The 22,897-nt window shown below is 36.4% G+C and overlaps 1 protein-coding gene across 2 annotated transcripts in view; it reads left to right on the forward strand.

Annotated features, from left to right (window-relative positions):
• pex14 (peroxisomal biogenesis factor 14) overlaps positions 1 to 21,874 on the forward strand; it is a 65,609-nt gene extending 43,735 nt beyond the window's left edge. Inside the window, exons 5-10 of one of the 2 annotated variants that reach the window (XM_042751314.1) lie at positions 786 to 815; positions 2,121 to 2,206; positions 6,374 to 6,476; positions 11,851 to 11,948; positions 18,597 to 18,688; positions 19,861 to 21,874. In XM_042751314.1, the coding sequence (XP_042607248.1) occupies positions 786 to 815; positions 2,121 to 2,206; positions 6,374 to 6,476; positions 11,851 to 11,948; positions 18,597 to 18,688; positions 19,861 to 20,320 (869 nt within the window). In that variant the 3' untranslated portion in view covers positions 20,321 to 21,874. The remainder of the gene's footprint in view (positions 1 to 785; positions 816 to 2,120; positions 2,207 to 6,373; positions 6,477 to 11,850; positions 11,949 to 18,596; positions 18,689 to 19,860) is intronic. The other variant, XM_042751315.1, reaches the window with a different exon arrangement.
• Positions 21,875 to 22,897: the final 1,023 nt, after the last annotated feature.

Here is a 22,897-nt window from a genome sequence, read left to right on the forward strand (position 1 = left end):
ACGTATTTTGTCCCATGTCTCAAGAATCAGTGCCATATTTTATTTGGGGCTCCCTAATAGACCTCTAATATAATAAATCAGATAAAAAACTGCTTGTTCAGTTACGCATTAAAAAAAGAAAAAGTACTATTGCTTTGCTAGTCTATTAGAGACCCTGTCTATTTGTATTCAGTGGAGCAGATTCAAACAAATTATAGTAACACACCTGTTCCGCAGACCTCGCTATGTTACAAAATGGAGCATTTTGTATCTGACATGTTGACCTGCCAGAGCCAGGCTTGCTTTAATTACTTCTCTGTTTGGTGTGCCGTTAAACATTTGCATGATAATTTCTACCTCCTTTCTGTTGGCTGAGCCTTGCCAGATTGCCTCAACGTGAATTGAAACGGCTGCTCTTGCAATCACAAGCTGGTTAAAGCCTAACTTAAACTAAAGTCTCATGTCCAGGCTAAATATGGCAACTATAAGTAAGCCATTATTAAGTTGTTTCTCTGAAAAGGCACTTTTAGAGCATTGCTTGATTGTTTGAGGTTCCTGACCAACCTGACACATTTGCTCAACCTGTGGTGTGAGTTTGGGGTGGGACTGTCTATTTTTGCAACCAGTGACTCTATTGGGTTTTTCCAAAACCTAGTTTTTCTTTTTCTGATAATAAAGTGGATCAGCATTTGATTTTTAATCATCATACCGCTCCAGATGTTGACGTGTGTTTAAAAAAGCATTTTCATTTTCTTTGTTTTTAAATCTGCACTGAATTTTTCTTTTTCTGTTTTGCCTTCTGCCAGGTCAGCTCTCTCTGAGAATGAGTGTGAGGGGTGAGGAGGAACTCTTTGATGTGGTCTTTCATTTCCTGATAGTACTCGTTGTTCTTTCACGACATTCACAACCTCACCGCTAGCGAGCACTTTTGCAAGGTCTGAGCAGAAACCGTACGAGTGATCTTTTAAACGATTCATATTTCCATTTCTTTAAGATCACGATTACCCTTAACAGAGAGATTTTTCCCCTAAAATATTGTAAGCGGGAGTTTCCGTTATGCGCAGTCATACTGTTTTACAGTAATGTGGTACGTACTTAATCTAAAAGTTCTGATCTAGTTTACACTTCCATAGTTATGTGTAATCAGAATTTGTATTTTTTTCTTTTCCCTTTCCTTCTAGGAACAAGAGCACCAATTCATATAGATGTATTTAGACTAAAAACATTAGTCATTGTAGACGGAATTTTTTTTTTTTTTTACTATACAGTAGTTTGACGAACTAAAAAACTGTAAAGGGGTAAAAGTACAGGGAGTGTATGTTGCAGTCAGAGTCCCAAGTCTAATAAAATGCTTACAGTCAGTAGTTTCTATTTTTTGTCTTGTGGAAATTTCGATTTCGATTTATAGTGTTATAAAATATTTTAATATTCATATTTACAGTTGTAATAAAATATTTAATATGAATATTTTTTTACAAAATATTTTTTTAGTCTTTTCATAATATTCAGTACGCATTTATAGATATTTTTCTCCCATGATCAGTGAAAAATCTGTTTTTAATTTTTTTTTCTTTTTTTTGGTTATTTTTTATTAGATCAGCCATTTTGACCTAACACTCAAGATTCAAAATGTTTAATGTAAATAAAATGTTGTAAAACAGTAAAGTTGTTTTCACCATATGAACACAAGCATGATTTATATCATTTATATACTGCAGTGTTTACCTACATATATTTTTGCTAAAGCTTTTTATATATATATATATATATATATATATATATATATATATATAAAATGTGGGGTCTTCTGTGAACAATTCTGAGTGATGATGCAAAAAAATCACTGAACCATTGTTTTGAATTGATTCATTAAAATGGACACCTTATACTGATTCACAGAAATGATCTGGGGTACCAGCAACATCTTAAGCTAAAGATTCATGCAAGAATGATTTTATGAGCGTATTGCACAAAAATTCTGCTTGTGTTTCAGAAGTAGGCCATTGGATATACTGTATTTCTGTACATCACAAATTAATCATCACAAATTAAATATGCCATCTACCAGAAGGCCCACAACAGCTTTTCCCAGGGTTGGACTAATAGGTGGGCTTGTTGTATTTGTGTGTGTGTCTCTGCAGGTCCCTCAGGTTACAGATGGAGAGACTACACTGCCCTGGCTGTCATCTTGGCAGGAATGGCCTTTGGCTTCCATCATCTCTACCGGGTATGTGTCTAAGTGCCACCAATAGCCTATTCCTCAAAACGTGTTTATTATTCTGAGAACTCAAGCTTTTTCCCAGCATTTCTACTTTTGTATGTGTTTTCTTCATTGATGTCGTGTAAATCACTGTGGTTACAGTCCAACGTCATCGGAATGAGCTCATCTCTACCCCTAGATCTATCTTTGTTTTCCTTTTCGGAAAAACCCAGAGGCAGTACTGCTTTCCAACACTATCACGACACGATTTTGTACGTGGGCACGGATGGGTGCGTGGGCCCTCAGGCCCCGTCGAGTAAGGGAGAGACCCCGTTTCTCGGTGACAGTAAACCCACACTGCCCACAGGAGCATGTGGACCACATTACTGTGTTTTATAAGAGAAAGAAAATGGAGCAGTGGCCTTTAAGAGAGCATTTACAATGACATTGTATGGAACTCCCATGATGTCATGATTAGGAACGCATGTTTAGCTTCCTAAGCTTCCGTCTGCACTTGGCTACTTCAGTCAGTCAGCACACATGCTCTATCTCCAGTAGCACACTTGACTGCTCTTACTAATGTAGTGAGCCAAACCCATGTCATTTTAACAGAAAAAGTCACATTTTCCTTTGACATGAGTCTGTGTTTAACGATCCGAAACTGTTGCTTGTTCAGTACTCAAAGTGATGTTTTGAGAATGTGAGTTCAACTCTCATTTTTAACAATTTTCATTTTCACTCATTCTCATTACTGGTGCTTGCTCAGGGAGCTGTTACTGTTGTTATTGCTATTTCATTGTTGCTAGCATTATTTGAACAGTTCCCTAAATCTAGTTATTTATAAGTTTGCTTAAATAGTAATAGTAACATACATCAAGTATTAAACTTGCAGTTTACGATCACATAACTCATGCTCGTGCTCAAATAAATATAAGAATAAATATACACTATTAGACAAAAGTTTTTGAACGGTAAGATTTTTAATGTTTTTTAAAGAATTCTCTTCTGCTTACCAAGCCTGCATTTATTTGATTCAAAAGACAGCAAAAACAGTAATTTTGTGAAATATGTTTACTATTTAAAATAACTGCTTTCTATTTTAAAATATTTTAAAATGTAATTTATTCCTGTGATTTCAAAACAAAATTTTTAGCATCATTACTCCATTCACATGACCCTTCAGAAATCATTGTAATATTCTGATTTGCTGCTCAAAAAACATGTTTTATTATTATTATTATGTTGAAAATGTAAAAATATATTAGATTTTTTATCAGGTTTCTTTAATGAATAGAAAGTTCAAAAGAACAACATTTATCTGAAATAGAAATCTTTTGTAAAATTATAAATGTCTTTATCAGTTATTTGTATAACGTTACAAAAGCTTTTTATTTCAGATAAATGCTGATCTTTGGATCTTTCTATTCATCAAAGAATCCTGGAAAAAAAAATTACTTAACTGTATTTAAATATTTAAATATTGATAATAATAGTTATAATAATAAATGTTTCTTGCACAGCAAGTCAGCAAATCAGAATGATTTCTGAAGGATCATGTGACACTTAAGACTGGAGTAATGATGCTGAAAATTTAGCTTTGAACACAAGAATAAATTGCATTTTAAAATATATTCAAATATAAAGCAGTTATTTTAAATAGTAAAAATATTTCACAATATTACTACTTTTGCTATATTTTGGATCAAATAAATGCAGGCTTTGTGAGCAGAAGAGAATTCTTTAAAAAACTTGAAAAAATCTTACTGTTCAAAAACTTTTGACTGGTAGTGTAAATATAAATATAAATATAATAAATAATGAATGCATTTTACTTTTTTTTTTTTTTTCAGGGAGAGATTAGTTTGATTGTTAGTGATAGTTGAGAGTTTGGTGTTTGATGTTGTTACAAAAAAATAACAATAAAAAAAAGCATTGTTCTTTGGAACTTAATATTATTTAAAAGAATAATAGGGGAAAAAAAATATCAGTTTCCAGAAAAATATTAAGCAGCACAGCCGTTTGAGATAATAAGAAATGTTTCTAGATCACCAAATCTGCATTTAAGAATGATTTCTGAGGCATTATGTGACACTGAAGACTGGAGTAATAGCTGCTGAAAATTCAACTATACTATCACAGGAATAAATTACATCTTAAATATATAGAAATAAATTTTTTATTTATTTACTTTTTTTTTTTTTTTTTTTTTTAATAAATGCATCATTGGCGAGCATAAGAGACCTTTCAAAAACATTACAAAATGTCATTTAATTTTAAAAACATTAAAAATCTTACCAACTCTGAACTTTTGAATGTTAGTATATTACCCATGAACCATATCAAATTTGCTAAAAGATTATACATTAAACTTCTGCCTGGCAGACAATAAAATGGGCAAAAAATAGACGATTAGTGATGAAAATATACCTGTAATAGAGATTTTGGTGTGAGTTGTTTGACTAGAAATGTGCTAGAAACATACAAAAAACCACTTGAAATACTTTAGCAATCAAGTAGTGATGCCTTGGCATCTGTTCGCAATACTCTTAGTGTTATTAAATTGATTTTTGTGCAGGCAAGAAAATGCAAAAACGTAACCCTGTAACTCTCTTGCTCGCTCGTTTCTCACTTCCATTCTCTGTGTCTCTCGCTCACACACAAACAGTTGGTGGTTCTCCAGTCCCCCGCGTGCATCCCTGCTGTTTGGAGGATCTGTGGCTCTGGCTGGAGGTGCTGTTCCCTGGTGCGAGAGCTCTCATTGCTGTCATGGCAGAGGAACGGCTCACCGGTGCCACCATATGCCCCGGCCTCCTCCTCCACTTTATTTATGCTATAGAGCACATTGTAAACAGCGCTCACAGCAGCTCTCTTATTAACTACCCTGGTGTTGACACTCATTCGGATTTTTTCTACTTAAAAGTGTTTATTACTTATGCCGGTGTCAACAACGGTTGCGCCGCTGTGAAAACCTGTTAAGGCCAACTGTTTTCCAGACGGAGAGCCTGCACACGCACATTACGCTTTACAGCACCCAGCTATTCACCAAATGCCATGTTAATCTCCCCGTCTATGTGCTGTTTGTTTGTCTGGGGAAACGAATCGACGTGTGCGTTTGGAAATAAAACAGCGATGGCTTGAGAACTGTCAGCTATTGGAAGCACTAGCCGTCTGACCTTTGCCGCTTATTCTCAGTGTTTGGAAATGTTGTTCTACAAGGATTAAACTCTGATGAGCAATTGTCCTCAGGAGGTGACATGTTCAAATGGAGAAGCCAGCCTGTGGGCTAAAAGACTTAATGATGTTGAACCCAGAGTCATGCCCCGATGCTTAATTCTTGGCCTCTGTGTCAGCCATTGAGGCAAATTGCTCTGGATGAAGTGAGAAAACCACAAGACTTTTGAGAGGGATTAAAAAAACAAAAGGTCTTGTTTTTTTCAGCATGAATGCAGGCCTATTCATCATAATTCATATAATGATGTTTTATCTGCTGTTGCCAAACACAATACTGAACTTGATACTGTGAAATCAAACACAAACACAAGTATAGTTGTATTTGATGCAATTTGCTCAGGATTGTCAAAATATCGATGCTGATAACATGTCAGTTATTCAGTACTTTTATTTTTTTAAAGAAATTAATTCTTTAAGAATTGAAAATTATTAAAAAGAATTGAAAACAAAGGCGTTTATGATGTTACAAGAGTTGCAATTAAATGCTGTTTTTTCCTTTTTTTTTTCATTTTCTATTCAGCAAAAAATTGTGAAACAGTTAATGTTTTTCACAAAAATATTAAGCAGCTGTTTTCAACACTTTCAGCACATGTTTTTTGAGCACCAAAACAGCATATTATAATAATTTCTGAAAGATTATGTGACACTGAAGGGTGATGAAAATTCAGTTTTGCCATCACATGAATACATTTGAAAAAATATAGTAAAATACAAAATGATAAAATAGTAAAATACTACATTTTAAATTGTAAACATATTTCACAAGTTTTCTTATCAAACAAATGTAAAGCTTTCAAAAAATAAATCATGACATTTTGAGGGTTTTAGCTGAGTTTTAGTCACTAATAGACTAGCCCTTTGTCTATTTGTCTCTGTGTAGCGACAGAGCGCCTCCTGGTCCACTGGCCTGTTTTCTCTGTTCCTGAGTGGAATTCTAATAGTGTGCCGTGTTTTTAATTGCAGAAATACATCCTTCCCCTCATTATGGGCAGCAAAGAGGACAAGAAGCATCTGCAGCGGATCGAGAGCAACATCGCGGATATGAGTGGCACGCTGACACAGACAGGTGAAGATTAATATCTTCATCACTTTTTCCTCCTTAACATTTTCCTTCATTTATCTGTCGCCAAAATCTGCTCACATTTTACAAATGACGGTCCTGTCATTTTGCTTTAATTTGAAATTGCTTGTTTACTGTCAGCTCAGCTTCAATTAATTACGTTTCGCTGAAAAGCTCTTAACCTCAGAATATTAATGAGGGGAAGAGGAATGACAGCATTTTTTTTTTTTTTTTTTTTTTTTTTTTTTTTTTTACTGCGTGGCAAGAAAGTTCATTTTAATTTTCGGCGTGGTGGTGTGGCTCTCCGGTTGGGCCCCGAGCGCGCTGGTGATTAAGTGTGTGGTGACAGGTGCGTCTCCCGCCTTGGACAGGTGAGGAATCTCAGCTAGTCTGTCAGAGAGGGATGGCTCTTCTCTTCTCTCCTCCCCCTCTCTTTACCCACTACGCAGCCTGTGTAATTAAGCATCCCGGCAACCATGAAAGCGGGACACTTCCCGAAGAAACTTTGTCTTGTTAGTGCCGCAGTCGACCTGCAGCTGGGTGGCTCCTTTTGTGTAAATGACAATTCACTCTTGCAATGTTTTATTTATTTATTTTTAAAGAAAGACAGTGCAGGACAACTCGTGCAGTTATTATTATTATTATTATTATTATTATTAAATTTAATTGTAATATCTACTGTTTCGAAACTTAAAAAAGAAGTGACTTTAGAATATTCACTATTCAAAATCTGACAGACAAGGTAGACAAGTTTTACATGCTGAAATGCAATTTGTCTTTTTTTTCTTATGTGTATTTGCATACTTAATAGATGGTATTGTCTTCCTTACATATATTTAACCCATAAAAATGGGGAAGCACCAGTATTCAAATTTTTGGTCTTGTACAGATAAGCTGATAATTCTCAATAACGATATCAAAATTATTTTGTATAAATACGTTAAAAATAAAAGGCAGTTATTTAAAAATAATGTACAGTTTTAAAAATAGATATTCAATTTGAGATTTTTAAAGATAACATTTAACTGTTATTAATTTATTAATGTTTTTGAAGATTAAGTGAGCATTAGACTAGTGTAAAGATCATTTTGATACCTGCATTTCCACCAGGCTTTTTTTTTTTTTTTTTTTTAAGATTGAAGTCCTTTATTTCTTTATTCTGTATTTTCTTTATTAATTTATTTTTATAGTGGCATATAGGGCTTTGATTCTTTGGGTAGACAGCACTTCTATAGCACTTCTATACATTTATGTATGTATGTATGTATTATCATAATTATTATTATTATTATTATTATTTACAAGGAATTCTCTTCTTATTTATTACTTTGAATTTGCTATAAGAAATCAAATACACTGCTGGACAATAATCAATTCAATTTTTAATCTATATTTTTTTCCTAATGGCAATTTTATGGTTGTTTTAAATACTACAAACAATTATTTCAATTTTCTGCACAGAATAAGGTAAAAAAAATATACTTTATAGTTTCTGTACTGTAATAAATATGTCAATTAGCACTGCATCATTCATAAATTTTATTTATTTATTTGTTTTTTTTCTTAACGTTTTATCTGCTTTTTATTCAACTTTGCTGCAGATATAGCCTGGCACGTCTATGAGCGCGAGATCGCTTCTCTTTCGGTGTGAAAACTTCTTTATCTCATTTTCATAAAATAAAATGCTATAGTATTTAACTTTTCCTCTCCATCAGCGAATAAAGATTCTGAAGAAAAAAAAACGCCTGATGTCTGTTTGCTTTAGCAACAAATGCTACTTTCATGCATCTGATTTTCAGATAAACCTCGCGCTCTTATTTCAAGGTTGTTGTTAATGCTGTGGTTATTTTAACAGTTTCCTTCGTACATTCGGAAAAGTAAAACTACTTCACTTTAGCATTACTGGCCACGAGTCCTAAGGAGAGATCACGCATCAGCTGCACAAAAAATGTGTCAGTGAGACGAACGGAGCGCGAGCGCAATCCTGTGACAGTCTCGGGCGGTAAATAGTGGAGCACATGAAGGAGAGATGCAACTGTTCAAGGTCTCCATTAATTCATGCTTGTAGTAATTTAATGTGTATATATTTTGAAAGCATTGAATCGCTATTGAAATTGCGATTCATTCGATTCTTAGCATTTAAATCGATTACTGTCCGAAATTGACAATTCATGATTCAAAAATCATATTTCAAGATCAATGCATATGCATCGTCAGGGTTTGTAATCGATGCATCGATAAAACGAGTGAAACGTTACACCCCTAGTGGCATACATTCTAAAAGTAAGTTTTATTTTATTTTATTTCTATAAAGCAGTGTTTCCTGCACCATTGTTTAGTGCCACAGTAAATGGAATCATATTACATATGATCATTTTACATATTATTACAGTTAATTTTCACTTGTAAACTTTGTCTAAATTGAATTTAATGAGAAAAAGGTGTTCAGTACTGTTAGAAAATACCTCCCCCAGCTGCTTAACATTTTTCTGCTACAAAAACTTGTAAGTATTTGTTGTTTTCAGTCTAGGCGAATTGAAAATTGTTGATGTAGAACACACAGTCTATAAAGGTGAAACAATACATGCAAAACAAGCACTCGTGATATATATTAGACAAAAGACTTCTTGTTATTTATGAAGTAAACTTTGTCAGAGTATGCTTGCCATTTAGCCATATTAATATTTGCCTCATAAAACCATGGAAATGATCTGGATTTATGCATGGATTTGTGATCTCAGCGTAGTCTTCTGTTATGCATATAGTATTGTTTTCATTATCCAGGAGATCAAAATAAGCAAATTTGGGGCATAAAGGATAAAGGCGAGTGATTTTAGTCAGCTGCGTCTCTGCATTACATCGCCCGTTGCCCAGTTTATGGTTTGGGGAGGGTGACTGAAAGGCCAGTCGATTGTGAGCCATTGCGTGCAAGCTTGATGTGGGTTGCTTTATCTGATTATCAAATGAGCCTCTTCATAGCCATTTTGGTTCATATATGCAAAAAAAAAAAAAAACTCCTTTGTGTTACGCTGCCTGTCTGGCCCTCATTTTGTTTGGTTTTTAGCAGGATTCCTGTTTTGTTTAGCGTCAGATTCAGATGATAAGAGTATTTACATTGTTCCGCGCTGAAGCTGCTTTTCATATTTCCTTTGTGAAACACTTGTTCCTGACAATCTCTTTTTCCCCCTCTCTCCCTCCTTCCCTCCGCCACTCTCTCGTTTTCTCCTGGAAGAGCCGTACCTACCCCCAGTCACTCAGTCAGTCACGCCGCTGATCTAATTTGCTGTGGCTGCAGTAGCCAAGTTGCTATTGTAGTTAATGACTGTTTCAGTTAACAGTTTGGGAGAGGGTTGCAATTACGGAGTGAGTTTCCCCCTCTTCTCACAACGTGAGTAATAGCAAGTGACTGCTGCTCTTGCCAATTGCCAGCACTCCTTTGTTAAAGTTCATGTATTTCTCTAGTGCCAAGTGCGTTGGAGTGATGTATTTCTTTGAATGTGGCTCCATTACTCCTGCAGCCTTTGAGTGTAGGCCTTGACTCCCATTATGATTTCCCAACAACTTTCCACACGCAATTAATGAACAGGTCTTGGAAGCATTCCGTCGCACGCGCGCACTCACACTTGTGCCGGCTGTAATGGAATTGCGCTAGCTGCTTGGTCTCTTTGTCTGCGGAGAGCATATTGGTGACCAGCTGGCCAATAAAGGCTCAGACAGGCCCGGACATATGCAGTGTACATTATATTGAGGTATTTACTGAATAATTTACGCTATACACACTGTCTGCCTCCTCACAGCAGCTGTGAAGCCACTTGCAGGATCTCAAATTCGGCCAATTGTTTCCTCCAAAGAGAACGTTTGTGGAAACCCGAGACATGCTAAATGGAGGCATTATTTCTTGTGTTTTGAGTATGAAGCGAGCGTTTGTGGGTTTAGAGGTCTGGTGCAGTTGCTGCTCATTCTCAGTGTAATATTGTAGGAATTGCTGTTGACATAAGCTGTAATGGCATTCCTGCTTAAAACACATTTTTGCTTTATTTTAGACCGTTTAGCTGTTTTATTCATAGTTATAGTTCAAAGATAACAGGAAATGATGGGCAGAAAAGGATAGAATGATGTTGCGAGCTGATTCCAAACCTGCATCGCCCATTTGAGCACCATGGCGTAATGTAATCTCTAACCAAAGATTATTTGAAAACTTTAAATGTGATGTTAAATGCATCCATGATCACATATAAACTCCGATCTATAATTAGTAGTAGTTGGACTGAAATTAAAACTGAAGCACACAAGCAGGTTTGAATGTGCATTCTGCGGAATATTTCCTGTTGTTAAATAGAAAAACCATACTAGTTTGGAACAACATGAAGGTAAATGATGGCAAAATGTAATTCTTTCAGTTAAAGGTTTCTTAAAATATGTTTTGGAGAAAGTTAATACATCGGATGTCAGATCTCTCGTTAATATTAATACAGTCATCTGAAAGGACGAGTTTGAATCATCATTATTATTCAGCTAGGGAAAACTGTTCAGCATCTGTTATTCTGTAAGTAGTCACCTAATGAGACAGACAAAGGCTGCGAGAGAAAGAAACATGTAACCGCTCTTAAGCAGAAAGTGGAAAGGCTGTTTCTATGAAAGGAGAGCCCTGGAACTGTGCGCCGGAGAGCCAACAGTCGGCAGCTAATAATATCTGCTGATGTTAATCCAATTAGAGTTGATTTAACACTTTACAGAGCATGATTTATAGAGGCGTTTATTGGTTTTCTGTAACATAATCAGTTTGGAAACTTAATGCATTGTTTGGGAATGCATGTGTGACTGGAAATAGGGGGAGAGCAACTTGTGCTCTGGGTTATTTGAAATGATACCCCCATTAATAACACCAACTCTGGCCCTGCTAGGGCTGTTTTTCTTGGGCTTTCTCTAATCCTCGGGACCAGCACAATCTGACAATAATTCAATCTTCAGAGAGGGAGGAAAATGAGCTGTATTTAGTAAGATTAGTGAGGACAGTAGTGTCTAGCCCTCCTGCCTCCCAAATGAGCGGCTTTTTTTTCCATCTTGTTGATTGTTTGGAGAGTTTGATAGAGCCAGCGTTTCAAACCCATGCTAATGGAGGTTAAGAGACCCTGATTTGATATCAGAGCAGACGTAGGTGATTAATCTTGTACAAATAGAGGTGTCTTATATTACTGATTGAGCTGAAGGCTAAATCAAAGAGAAAACCACTGCATGTTGATCGTCTCTAATGCTTTCAAACAAACAGATACTTCGGTTAGCGCAGGATCGCGACTAAAACTGCCGAATCCTTGCTGGAGAAGTTCTGGTTATTGTTTTGGGTGTAGTCTTATCTTCATTTGTGTGTTTTTGGATGCAGTCACCCAGTTGCAGATGACCCTGGCTTCAGTGCAGGAGCTGCTGGTCCAGCAACAGAAGAAAATACAGGAGCTGACACAAGAGCTGGCTAACTCGCAGGTAATCGCACAACACTTGCCACATTGGTAAACAGAGGGATCTAATTTAGTAAACAATAGTTTTATGTGAATAACAAGGCAGAATTTAAGTTCACTGATAATCTTCCCCTTCACAACAGCTCTTAAACTTAAATTCAAATAACATGCAGCAAGGCATATTGCATTAAGTTTGACGTCAGTAAGACACAAGAACTTGTGTCATTTGACATCATTGATGTTAAACCTGGTTTGTTCATTTTTTAATTAAACGTAAGTGCAAATGAGATTTGAGAGATGGGGCAGAAGGCAAAGTATCCTTTAAATAGCGATTTTAGGCCTGTTGTACATAAAGCCTATATTTGTGTAAAAACTGAATTTGGAATGAAATGAGGGTAACTTAATGACATCATTACTTGTTTTGGGTGAGCTGGCCCTTTAAAATTTGTCCAGTAGTGCTGTAGTTGCAGTAAGTTTCCATATGGGGTTTGATTCAACAGAAGTGACTGGAAAACAAACAAATCATACAATCTGAACATTCCTCTAGTTTTTGAAACTTTTCAGTACAGAGCTTATGTAAGGAAAGAATGTGATTGTTTATGGTGCATGTGAGAGTGATAGTGACAACATTTGTTTTTGTTGTATAGACGTCATCAGAGAAAATAATTCCATGTATATTACAGTACGTAAGTACTATTTTTAAACTGCGTAATCAACAGGTCATCCTCTGAAATACCTTAGATACAGACATCACAGCTAAAACGTAAAAAGGAAGCATAAAAAAAAAAAAAACTTGAGGAATTTGGTTGTCTAAAATGGTTGCATTCCTTCCAGGTTATGTCATTTCTCTCAGAGATGTTATGAATGATTGTCTTCACTTGTTTTGTTTAAATAAAGCCCTCAGTGTGCATTTTCATAAGGCCCTTTGCGGCGCTCTGTTTCAGGGGCGCATCCTCTATAAAACAAGGCCACTTTGAGTTTAAAACAACACAGGGCATTTTTCAGTGACACTGAGACTGATGCCTCACCCTGATGTGAATATTAGTGGTGACAACTCATATGCCATTCAGAAGAGAAAAATGTGCATCAGCAGGACAAGGCATGTCATGGGAGCTCCATAAAGAACGTGTGTTCTGGCCATCTCCAGAACGCTCAAGCAAGCCATCCAGGGACAGGAAGTGAACCCACGCTGACTCCCCCTCCTGATCTCTCCTGTATCTGTCATTTGCTTTCTGCTAATTTCATCTGGACTGAAACCTCATTTAACCCCCACCCATACTGGAACTAGAAGAGAAGGACCAGTAGGATTTTCTCTGAGCTCCAACTTAGAGGCCTGTCAATTAAAGAATTACAGAGGAAGGAAACTTTTATTGTTCATAAATAATGCTTGGGATTTCCCATCATCTGTGGCAGCACATAAAAAGTAAATTACCAGTTAAAAGTATCAATTATGTCCTCTATGTGCTATGTTTCATTTTGTTTGTACTAGCAAATAAAATCACTTATATATATATATATATATATATATATATATATATATATATATATATATATATATATATATATATATATATATATATATATATATAATTTAAATATTTTTAAAATATAAAACAAATATATTTATAAAAAGAATATATATTATTTATTATTTGAAGTAGTAAATATATAGATTATGTAGTAATTAGTAGTAAATTTATATAGTCATTTTTATTGGTTTAAAAATATTGGTTTTCACTTTTGAGAAACTAACAAAAGCTAAATGAATGGATGAATTATCTAAAATATAAACAAATATTTTTAATATTTTAACAAACATAAAACAATTAAAAAGGTATTATTGTATACTATTAAATATATTAATTATATTCCAAGAAGTAAATATATAATAAACAAATTATATATAGCTATTTTTATTGGTTTTCACTTTTGAGAAACATTAACAAAAGCTCATTTATTTACTTATTTGAACTATTATGCCATACAACCCACAGTGATAGCCAACAGAAACAGAATAAAGAATGCACAGAAAAATAAAGAAAGTAGTCATCTTTGTTATTCGTCTATTGTGGCAGTGCTGATGTTATTGTCTTTATCACATGCTAATTTAATGCATTATGATGTCACTATATCTTTCAGAAGAATGTTCATGATGATAAGGTCTTCAAATCCTTTCTGAAGACATGTGCTTATTATCTATAAAGATCATCTGAGGTCATCTGAGGGAAATCGCCTGCTGAAAACACATTGCCATACCTCAGAATGTGAAACTCTACGTACTTTGTATCTTACGATACTGTGATAAATCATCTCGTAACGGCTCCAAAAAGCACTTTGGAATCGCAACTGAGGGCATGTTTTATGTCCACAGCTTGTTAAGCACATGGGTGTTTTACTGAAGCATCTGGATCCTGTAGGAAAACATATGCAAACACATCTGGCCTGGCAACAAATTGAAGTGAAAATATGAATCTCTCACCCTTCTGAAGTTTGCAAGAATTGCAGACTCACCACTACACCCCCCACCCCCCTCCCCCCAGCATCCTTCCGTCGCCCTCTTGAAGTTCGTCATCCATAAACTGGCTTGCCAAATAATCTCCGGTTCACCTCTGCTGTTCAAGAGACAAGCCTCCGCTAGTTCCAGAAAAATGCCACCACATCGATCTATTGTTCAAAACACTTTAGGTCATCATCCACAACAGCTGCCCTAAGTCAAGTAAAAATGGCTGAAATTCTCTGTCAAATTCCAGATTGAATTAAAAAGCTTCATTTGTCATGAGTGCCCTGCTGGAAAGCAGCAGTGTGTATAAAGTATAGTTCACATCAAAACGCCCATTAAACAAATCATACAGTCTACTTTGCGCTGATCTTAAATTTTGTTTTGAGAAATGCGGGGCCCTGTTGTCTAGAGCCACATGGGAAATTCGGGAAATTATTTTCAGGTCCAGAGCATGAAATTAAGGACACGTGTTAAGCCTTTTAGCTGCGTTTCGTTTTCATTGTGCGGTTTTCTGAGTTGCTTTTTCAGGGTTCTTTACTCTGTGCAGAATGCGCCAAGCTTGGCAATTAAACTCTCTAAAGCGGAAATGTGTATTTAACCCGAAACACATGGTGACTCCTGTTTCCTCAGCTGCTAAGTAAACATTTATATATATCTATATATTTTCAAAGCCACACAGATAAAGTATATTCTGTTATGAGCACAGTGGGCCTGTTTCTCTGTAGCAGTCACTCAAACTGTGGATATGTTTGTGCTCGTAGTTTAATATTGTCTTTTTCATCTCCATAGATTGGCTGCATACTTTGTATTTCCTCAGTGCTCACCTGACTAAATTCCCTTATGCTCACCTGAAGCTGTTATTCAAATGGCGATTGATAAAGTCTTAGACTGATAAAGGAAGTCAGTTGGAACTTCTAAAGAAGTGCAATTTTTTTTGCATTGTCTTTGTACCAATCAAAATACTCAAGTGCTTTATCAGGTGCAGTAAATTATTAGACTTTTGTTTTTAGTGCTGTCAAATTGATTAATCGTGATTCATCGCATCCAAAATAAAAGTTTGTGTTCACATAATATATGTGTATGTACTGTGTATATTTACGTTTAAATTGATTAATCGTGATTCATCGCATCCAAAATAAAAGTTTGTGTCCAAATTTTATATGTGTATATATATATATATATATATATATATATATATATATACATATATATATATATATATATATATATATATACTGTATATACATTATACTGTATATACATTATACTGTGTGTATATATATATATATATATATATATATATATATATATATATATATATATATATATATATACTGTATATACATTATATTTATACACACACACACACACACACATAATTTATACACCTGTATGAATTCTTCTGCAGAACACAAAGATATTTTGAAGAATGTATCACTTCTTTTTATCCATTCAGTGTGACTACTTTCATTTTTTGTGTGATGATTTTAATTTTTGATTTTCTGGGCTAATTCTCTGTGGAATGGACTTAAATATGACATTATTATTTTGAGATTGTCAGTGAATTTTTATTTTACCTTTTTTTAAGCTCCAAAATTTGCCCACTGCTTTGTCAGACAATTTCTGTTTTGAATTTTGAATTTGGTGTATTTTGAGTGTGCTTATGTGTGTGTGTGTGTGTGTGTGTGTGTATGTGTATATATATATATATATATATATATATATATATATATATATATATATATATATATATATATATATATGTATATATATATATATAAATATACATATATATATATATATATACACCACTCATTTGCCATCACTGAACTGTATTGTATCAGTTGATTTAAATTTAGGAGTTCTTATTTTTTTTTTTTTTTAGCTTTGTTCTCCTTGATAATATTTAATACTGAATAACAGGCAGAATGTTGCATCTCATTTTCCACATATATAAAGCATTATCATCTTGACTGGTTGAGTTTAATTGCTGTGCCGTTTGAATATAACGATAGCTGTCTTTATTAGTGGCTGCTCGTGGAAGATTAGGAGCGCTTCGATTTTTTTCCCCCCTTCCACCGCAGAATGCCCTGCCACTGGGAAAGTGAATAAACAGGCTGAAATAAATCGTACCAGTGTTTTCACCAGAAAACACTCCCTTGGGATTTATTTTCAAGCTGATTCCACCATAAATATACATGCATTAAGCGGTGAAAAGAGCATCAGAGAGCGAAGCAGTGAATTAATTTGCATTCAGACGTTTCTTAACTTGCCTTGTTAAGATATTATCCGTTGTTAATGTTCTGCAGACATTTGCTTTAATGTATTCCATGTCTGACTGCTGTTTCTGTGTAAGTACGTGCATATACCTCTCTTGTACGGTACGCTCCACCTCCTTAAATAATTACCCAGACTGTAGCAAAGCTTTGTTCACACTTAAGAGGGTGACGGACCCCGATCACACTGCACTGACCCCTCTGACTGGATGGCTGCTCACACAGTCAAAGACATGCAGAGAAAGGCCTTTAGCAGCAATTAAACGGTCATCACTAAATGTGTGTGCGTGCATTTGGCTCTCGAAATGAAGAATTGCAACGGCGGAACTTTAAACACCGCCGGCTGAGAGGTGCTTTGTAGCCTCTGTTAAAATATTATTTAGATTTTATGTCCGAGAAGTGTAAGCTAAGCCTCCGAAGCAATTAATTTTTTTTCCCCGTTACAAAGGTAAAATGAGCAAGAGGTACATTCCAGCCTTATTATACGGGGTGCCGTGGGGAGTGTGGGATTAAGATGGCCATAATGAGGTGAGGCCTGTAATAAGAGCGTCTTCACCAGGCCTAATGCGCTCGGTTCGGATCAGATGTGGCCTCTTCGAAAACGGCGCACTTATCTGAGGGCTTTAGGAGCAGAAAGGAGACAAAACCGCCGTCCCTCCCCAGCCCTCGCTGTAAATGAGTCTGATCCTTTTCAGATATGATTCAATTAATTTACTTTAGATTTAATTACATGTGGAAGAGTCCGAGTTATCCCTCTCCTCTTGATAGGGGGTCTCTGCTTTCTAACTAGCCGCCCCCGGTGACTCCGATGTTCTTAATTACACTTTTATTTTCCTTTTCCCCCCAGCCCTTTTTTCACTTCCTCTTCCTGCTCTCGTCCATCCCCTCAGTGGGCAGAAGAACTGGAATGGGATTATGGGTAGATGTGGGCTGTTTGTTTGTGGATGGTTTAAAGAGTCATTGTGTAGCCATACAGGAGCTGCTTGAGAGCACAGGTTAATCTTCCAGAATGTTTAAAACAATTAAAATGTAGAGGGGCTACAAATCTTTCTTTTTTTGTGTGAAGAGGGTATCTTTTTATAAAATGACATTACCAACCACCTGTCTATTTGGGGGGAAAAAATGATGGATGGATTTTTTTGGGGCTTTTTTTCCCCTTGAAGTCATTTGCTATTCAAATGTTTGCTGGCCACTTCAATTGGCCATCACTCCCTTCAGCAATTCATCCCATGGCAAGCAGTTGGCGATAAGGCTTCTTTTAATAAAAACCTCTCTGACTTGATGAATACTGCCATTGTTGTGCCAGAGACCTCTTATCAAACACCTCTGTCCTGCTCAAATCAGCAGTCTGCAATATGGAAAAATATGTAAAAATGGTATGATTAATTCCCTTGGCCTTTTTTTTTTTAAAGATCCTGACCTTCTGGGTGGAGAAAATACAGTAGCTGGGACTCGTCAGTGTAGTTGTGGTTTGATATCGAGACTTTCGTTGTCTCGTATTGGCAGTTTGAATGCATCGAATTATTGTGTTCATTGAGTGACTCTGACAAATCAAATTAGAAAAAGTCACACTTTAACAGATCGCAGGCATTTGTGAAGTTTTTTGCATATGCTGCATACTAATATAACAGGTTCTGATAAATAAGACCTGATATGATAGAGCTTTCACATTCTGGGGCAGATTTTCACCTTTAACAACAGTAGAGAAAAGCCCATGCAAAGGTCAGTTTGGCCGCATTTTAAAAGATAACCATGATTATGTTTACAGAGGTTTCAGAATGATCCTTGGTTAATGGTTTGAGGTGTGGAAAGCCTATAGTGGTAAATAATAAGCGTTTTAAATTTGTTTTCAAAACCAAAATGATGGTGATGATCATTTGTAATTTTGTCTCTTTAGGCCTCATCTGCCACCAACCGCATGCTGGAGTCTCAGAGCATCAGTGAACTCAAGGCTGAGATTGTATCTCTTAAGGGTCTTCTTCTCAGCAGGTAACATTTCACTTTTTTAATAAATCTCTAACAATAGATGCCATATTTGATTCGACGGACAAAATGTGGCTATGAAGGATTTAGAACCTGGTGTACTTGGGTGTCAGTCTGTCAGTTTGCTAAACATTAAAATTGGTTTTCCACAAATTGCAAAAATTACATGTGACCTTGGACCTATTTTCTGATACATAACAGTATGACATATTAAACAAACTGTATTTTCTTCATGCACAGCCTCGCTTTTGTTTGTATACAATAAAGTCTGACATCCAAAAGCCATTTCCTTTCAATTTTTACGGTGTGTTCAGATTTGTGCTTGAAAACTAATAAGATGCATGTACTTAACATTTAATATCCTGAAAGAGACCTTTAGTAGATGTTCCAACATGCATGTTTTGTAATATCACTGTGTAAATAAATGAGTGGATAGCATTGTTTCTCACTTAGGGCAGCTGATATTAGTATGTCTTGGGAGGATTTGGCAGATAAATGTGGCTGAAATGGTTTGATCTGTATGTGTCATATCGTTCTCTTCACCGGGGCATGTAGCTGGAACCAGCTCATTACTGGTTAATGAGGCCTGATGTATCCAACAGGTTCCCTCAATGCCCCAAGATGGATCTTCCCTCACTTTCATTAATGTTTACTTGATTATGTATGTGTCATGCAAATTAAGATCTAAGTAATCTCATACATCTGAAATTCACACAGATAAAAGCTTTCGTTTGTCTGCCAATTCGTTCTCATTAAACATTTTAAGCTGTAATTACCTTTTTCTTCCAGTGTCTGAATGTTGTGTCTGGTTGTCCTTCTCAAGATGTGAGATCTTTGCTGTAAATACAAACCAAGCTCACCATCTGCTCAACTTGTTGCCTCATATATTCAAACAAAACCAACCTGAAGTCGCGTTTGAATTTATTTTACCTTTGTTGCGAGGACATGCTTTGTTTTGAATCAGATGCCAGGTGTGGAGTACATATGGACATAATCTCTCATGTACTTTCAGACTGAAAATCTGCTCGTGTTTCCAAAGCGTGATAGCTGGACTCACTCGTGCATATTTTAGGCAGACACAAGCCTGAGGCAAAATGTGTACTCTGTTGTGAGAGATTTCAGCAAAGAGTTTGAAGAAAGCGCTTGTAATTTTCTATTCACGTCCTCTTTCTTCTCAGGAGAACTTTCCCCGCTTCACCCTCCGTTCCCAAAATCCCATCTTGGCAAATCCCTCTCAAACCCGGATCGCTGTCCAACCCGCCCTCCGTCAACCACACCAACAGCAGTAGCGACATCTCGCCCGTCAGCAATGAGTCGGCCAACTCCTCCCCCATCAAAGAGGGCAGCAGCTCCCAGGCCACCCCGTCCGGCTCGCACTGCCTGAACGGAGACGTGGGCCTAGGCTCCATTCTCCCTCTGGACCTAAAAGACCAGGTCCGTATGGAAGTCCAGGGCGAGGAGGAGAAGAAAGAGGACGATGAGGATGAAGACGAGGATGACGACGTGACCCATGTGGATGAGGAAGACCACCTGAGCGTGCAGACGGAGGACAGGAGAGGAGGCGACGGACAGATAAACGAGCAGGTGGAGAAGCTCCGGCGTCCAGAGGGTGCGAGCAACGAGAGCGAGGTCGATTAGAAAGAAACTCCGGACTTCATCCATCAATTGGCTTCTCTCGGTTTCCTTAGAGTTAATTTAAGTTCTGATATCACACCCTCGTCGCAGTAAAACGGCTACCGTGAGCATCATTTAACACTGTACGAAAGCAGCAGGTGAGGTGGATTATGTTCCTTTCACTGCAGTTCTTTACCCTTTTGACTTTTCAACATGCAAACTTTCAACGTGCAAACCAGAGTGAAGGCACAAACCTTCTGCATGCCTGAACAAGCACAGCAACAGAAATTTCTGGAAAGACGACAAGAGAATTATGACTTTCTCTTTTGCAATCCATACATTTCCCCTAAATGCTAGCTAGCTGTTTTACTGGAGACTGTAGTACTCCAAAAAAGCCCGTTTATGTGTACCATAGCACTTCAATAGTCAATACAATCGTCATCAATTGTGGTGTAAGGACTATAGACAAATCAGAGGCTCCAAAGAAATTCGAAAGTTGTGATCTGAGATCTGTTTCTATGCCATTTCTTTTGTTTTGTTTAGCAGTAAACACTAGTTCTGGATCAGACTTTGTAATCTGTCGTAGTGAACCAATTCTCCTTCAGATGTGTTGTACACCGGGCTTCAGCAGTCTGTGTAACAACGAGGCCTTGTATTTTGTGTTAAGAGTGATGGTGGATTTGAGATTTCTGTGGGAGAAAGAAAGAGAGAGAGAGAGCGACACGTATGAGAATGCAGACAATGAGGTGAAAGAGAAATGTGTTTGTCTCTGTCGTATCTCTCCAGTCTCCAGCAGGGTAGCTGATTTGGTTTATGAAGTATGTTAATAATCAAATGATCGACAAATAACAGATGTATTAGTTCATGCGGCTTGAAATGTCAAGGAGGCTAAAATCGGAAATCTAATACTGAAAGCCTGTTATATTGTATTATATTACATGACAAACCCTCCAGTCCAAATTATATAGGCCTCCTGCAGTGAATAATCTTAACATGAAACGGTGCTGGGGTTTTGTAATTAAACCGTGTAAAACAATGGATGCTTCAGCGGAGGTGCTGACAGTTGTGCTTTTCTCTTTGGGGGCTTTTCTCTCAGAAAGTCCTGAGAGGATTAAAAAAAAAGACGCAAAAAAAAATTCCCGTGATGCAAATGGAGAGTAACGTATGAATATTTAACTAATGAAATTACTCACTCGCCAGCTGATGAGAAACAAAGCCAGAGAGATCCTGGAGTGAGAACAAGAGTGTCAGATCCATTGTGACATTTTCTCTTTTAACAAATGACCTTCAGATAACCGGATTACAGCGCAGCCAGGTGAATTGTTGGTCTGTGGCGGCACAATGCAAAGGCACAATGAAAGAGCTCAACTTGCCTGGCCATGTGTGTACGTCTTCTTACTTCCTAGACTAGGTTTGGCTTAACACCAACCCACACAAGAATAGTAAAAATTCATATGATACAATGTCAAGAGAAACCGTGTGTTCATTTGATATGCAGTGATTTTTTTTTCTTTCTAAAACTTGGGCGTTGATTTGAAAAGCTAAAAATCCAAATGTGAAGTGATCATTAGAGGAATAGTTCAACCCAAAACCACAGCAACTGTGATTTACTCAAACCTTTATGTGGTCTTTTTTATTTTTGTGGAAAACAAAAGAATGCATTTCGGAAAAATTCTCACTTCTCCTTACTATACATCCACAGTTCATAGCAACCATGTCTGTTAAAACTCCAAAAATGACCCCAGAAACACCATTAAAGAACCAGATCAGTCCAATAGATGAATGGTTTTTGATTAACCAGTTGATCCGGTTCACAAATCACACTACACATTTCATTCGCAAAATTTGACTTACCTGGTTCTTGAGTTAAACTCAATACAACCAGAGTGGTTCTCAAGTTAACAGTTCAAAAACTGTTCAGACAAAGTGTTTTTTGTCTTTTTTTGGAGGTCAAATGATCACTATTAACTTGTGCACAAAAATGATTCAAAATATAACATTGTTTGTCTCATAAAAAAGGCTGTTTGTAATGACATGAAATTGAAAATAACATGTTTTTTTGGTGAACTGTCCTTTTAAAGGAATCAGTAAAGTGTGTTTAATCTTGAAAGGAAATAGCATTCTTTGGTGTCAGAAGTGTCACTGCAGAGTTACCGATAATTTAGCTTTTTAAGTGAGAGGAAGGAAGGAAGACCATCGGCTTCAGAATGAGACAGAGCTTTAGTGTGTGTGTGTGTTTGTTGTTATAAGTTTTGCTTTAGATTTACCTACATTAGTTAGTTCAATTGGAATGGTTGTTTGTTTTTGGTTGGGTGGAGGGGGATTTATTTAAAATAGTTTGTTTGTTTTTTTTAGTTATTGTTTGTAAGGTATGTATGAGGCTGAATTAAACATGATATAAGCCACATATTCAGTGCCTATATTTCTTTTAATATTGCATTCTCATCTCCAACTGTTCTTATGACAGATTTGTTAAAAATCTACATCCTGCTGCTCAGTTTCAGCAACTCAGTTTAGTGATTTAAGCATTCATTCTCATTTACGTGAGCTCTGTGTGTGTGTGTGTGTGTGTGTGTGTGTGTGTGTGTGTGTGTGTGTGTG

This window comes from Cyprinus carpio, chromosome B23, assembly GCF_018340385.1.
Source record: "Cyprinus carpio isolate SPL01 chromosome B23, ASM1834038v1, whole genome shotgun sequence".
NCBI classification, from domain to species: Eukaryota; Metazoa; Chordata; class Actinopteri; order Cypriniformes; family Cyprinidae; genus Cyprinus; species Cyprinus carpio.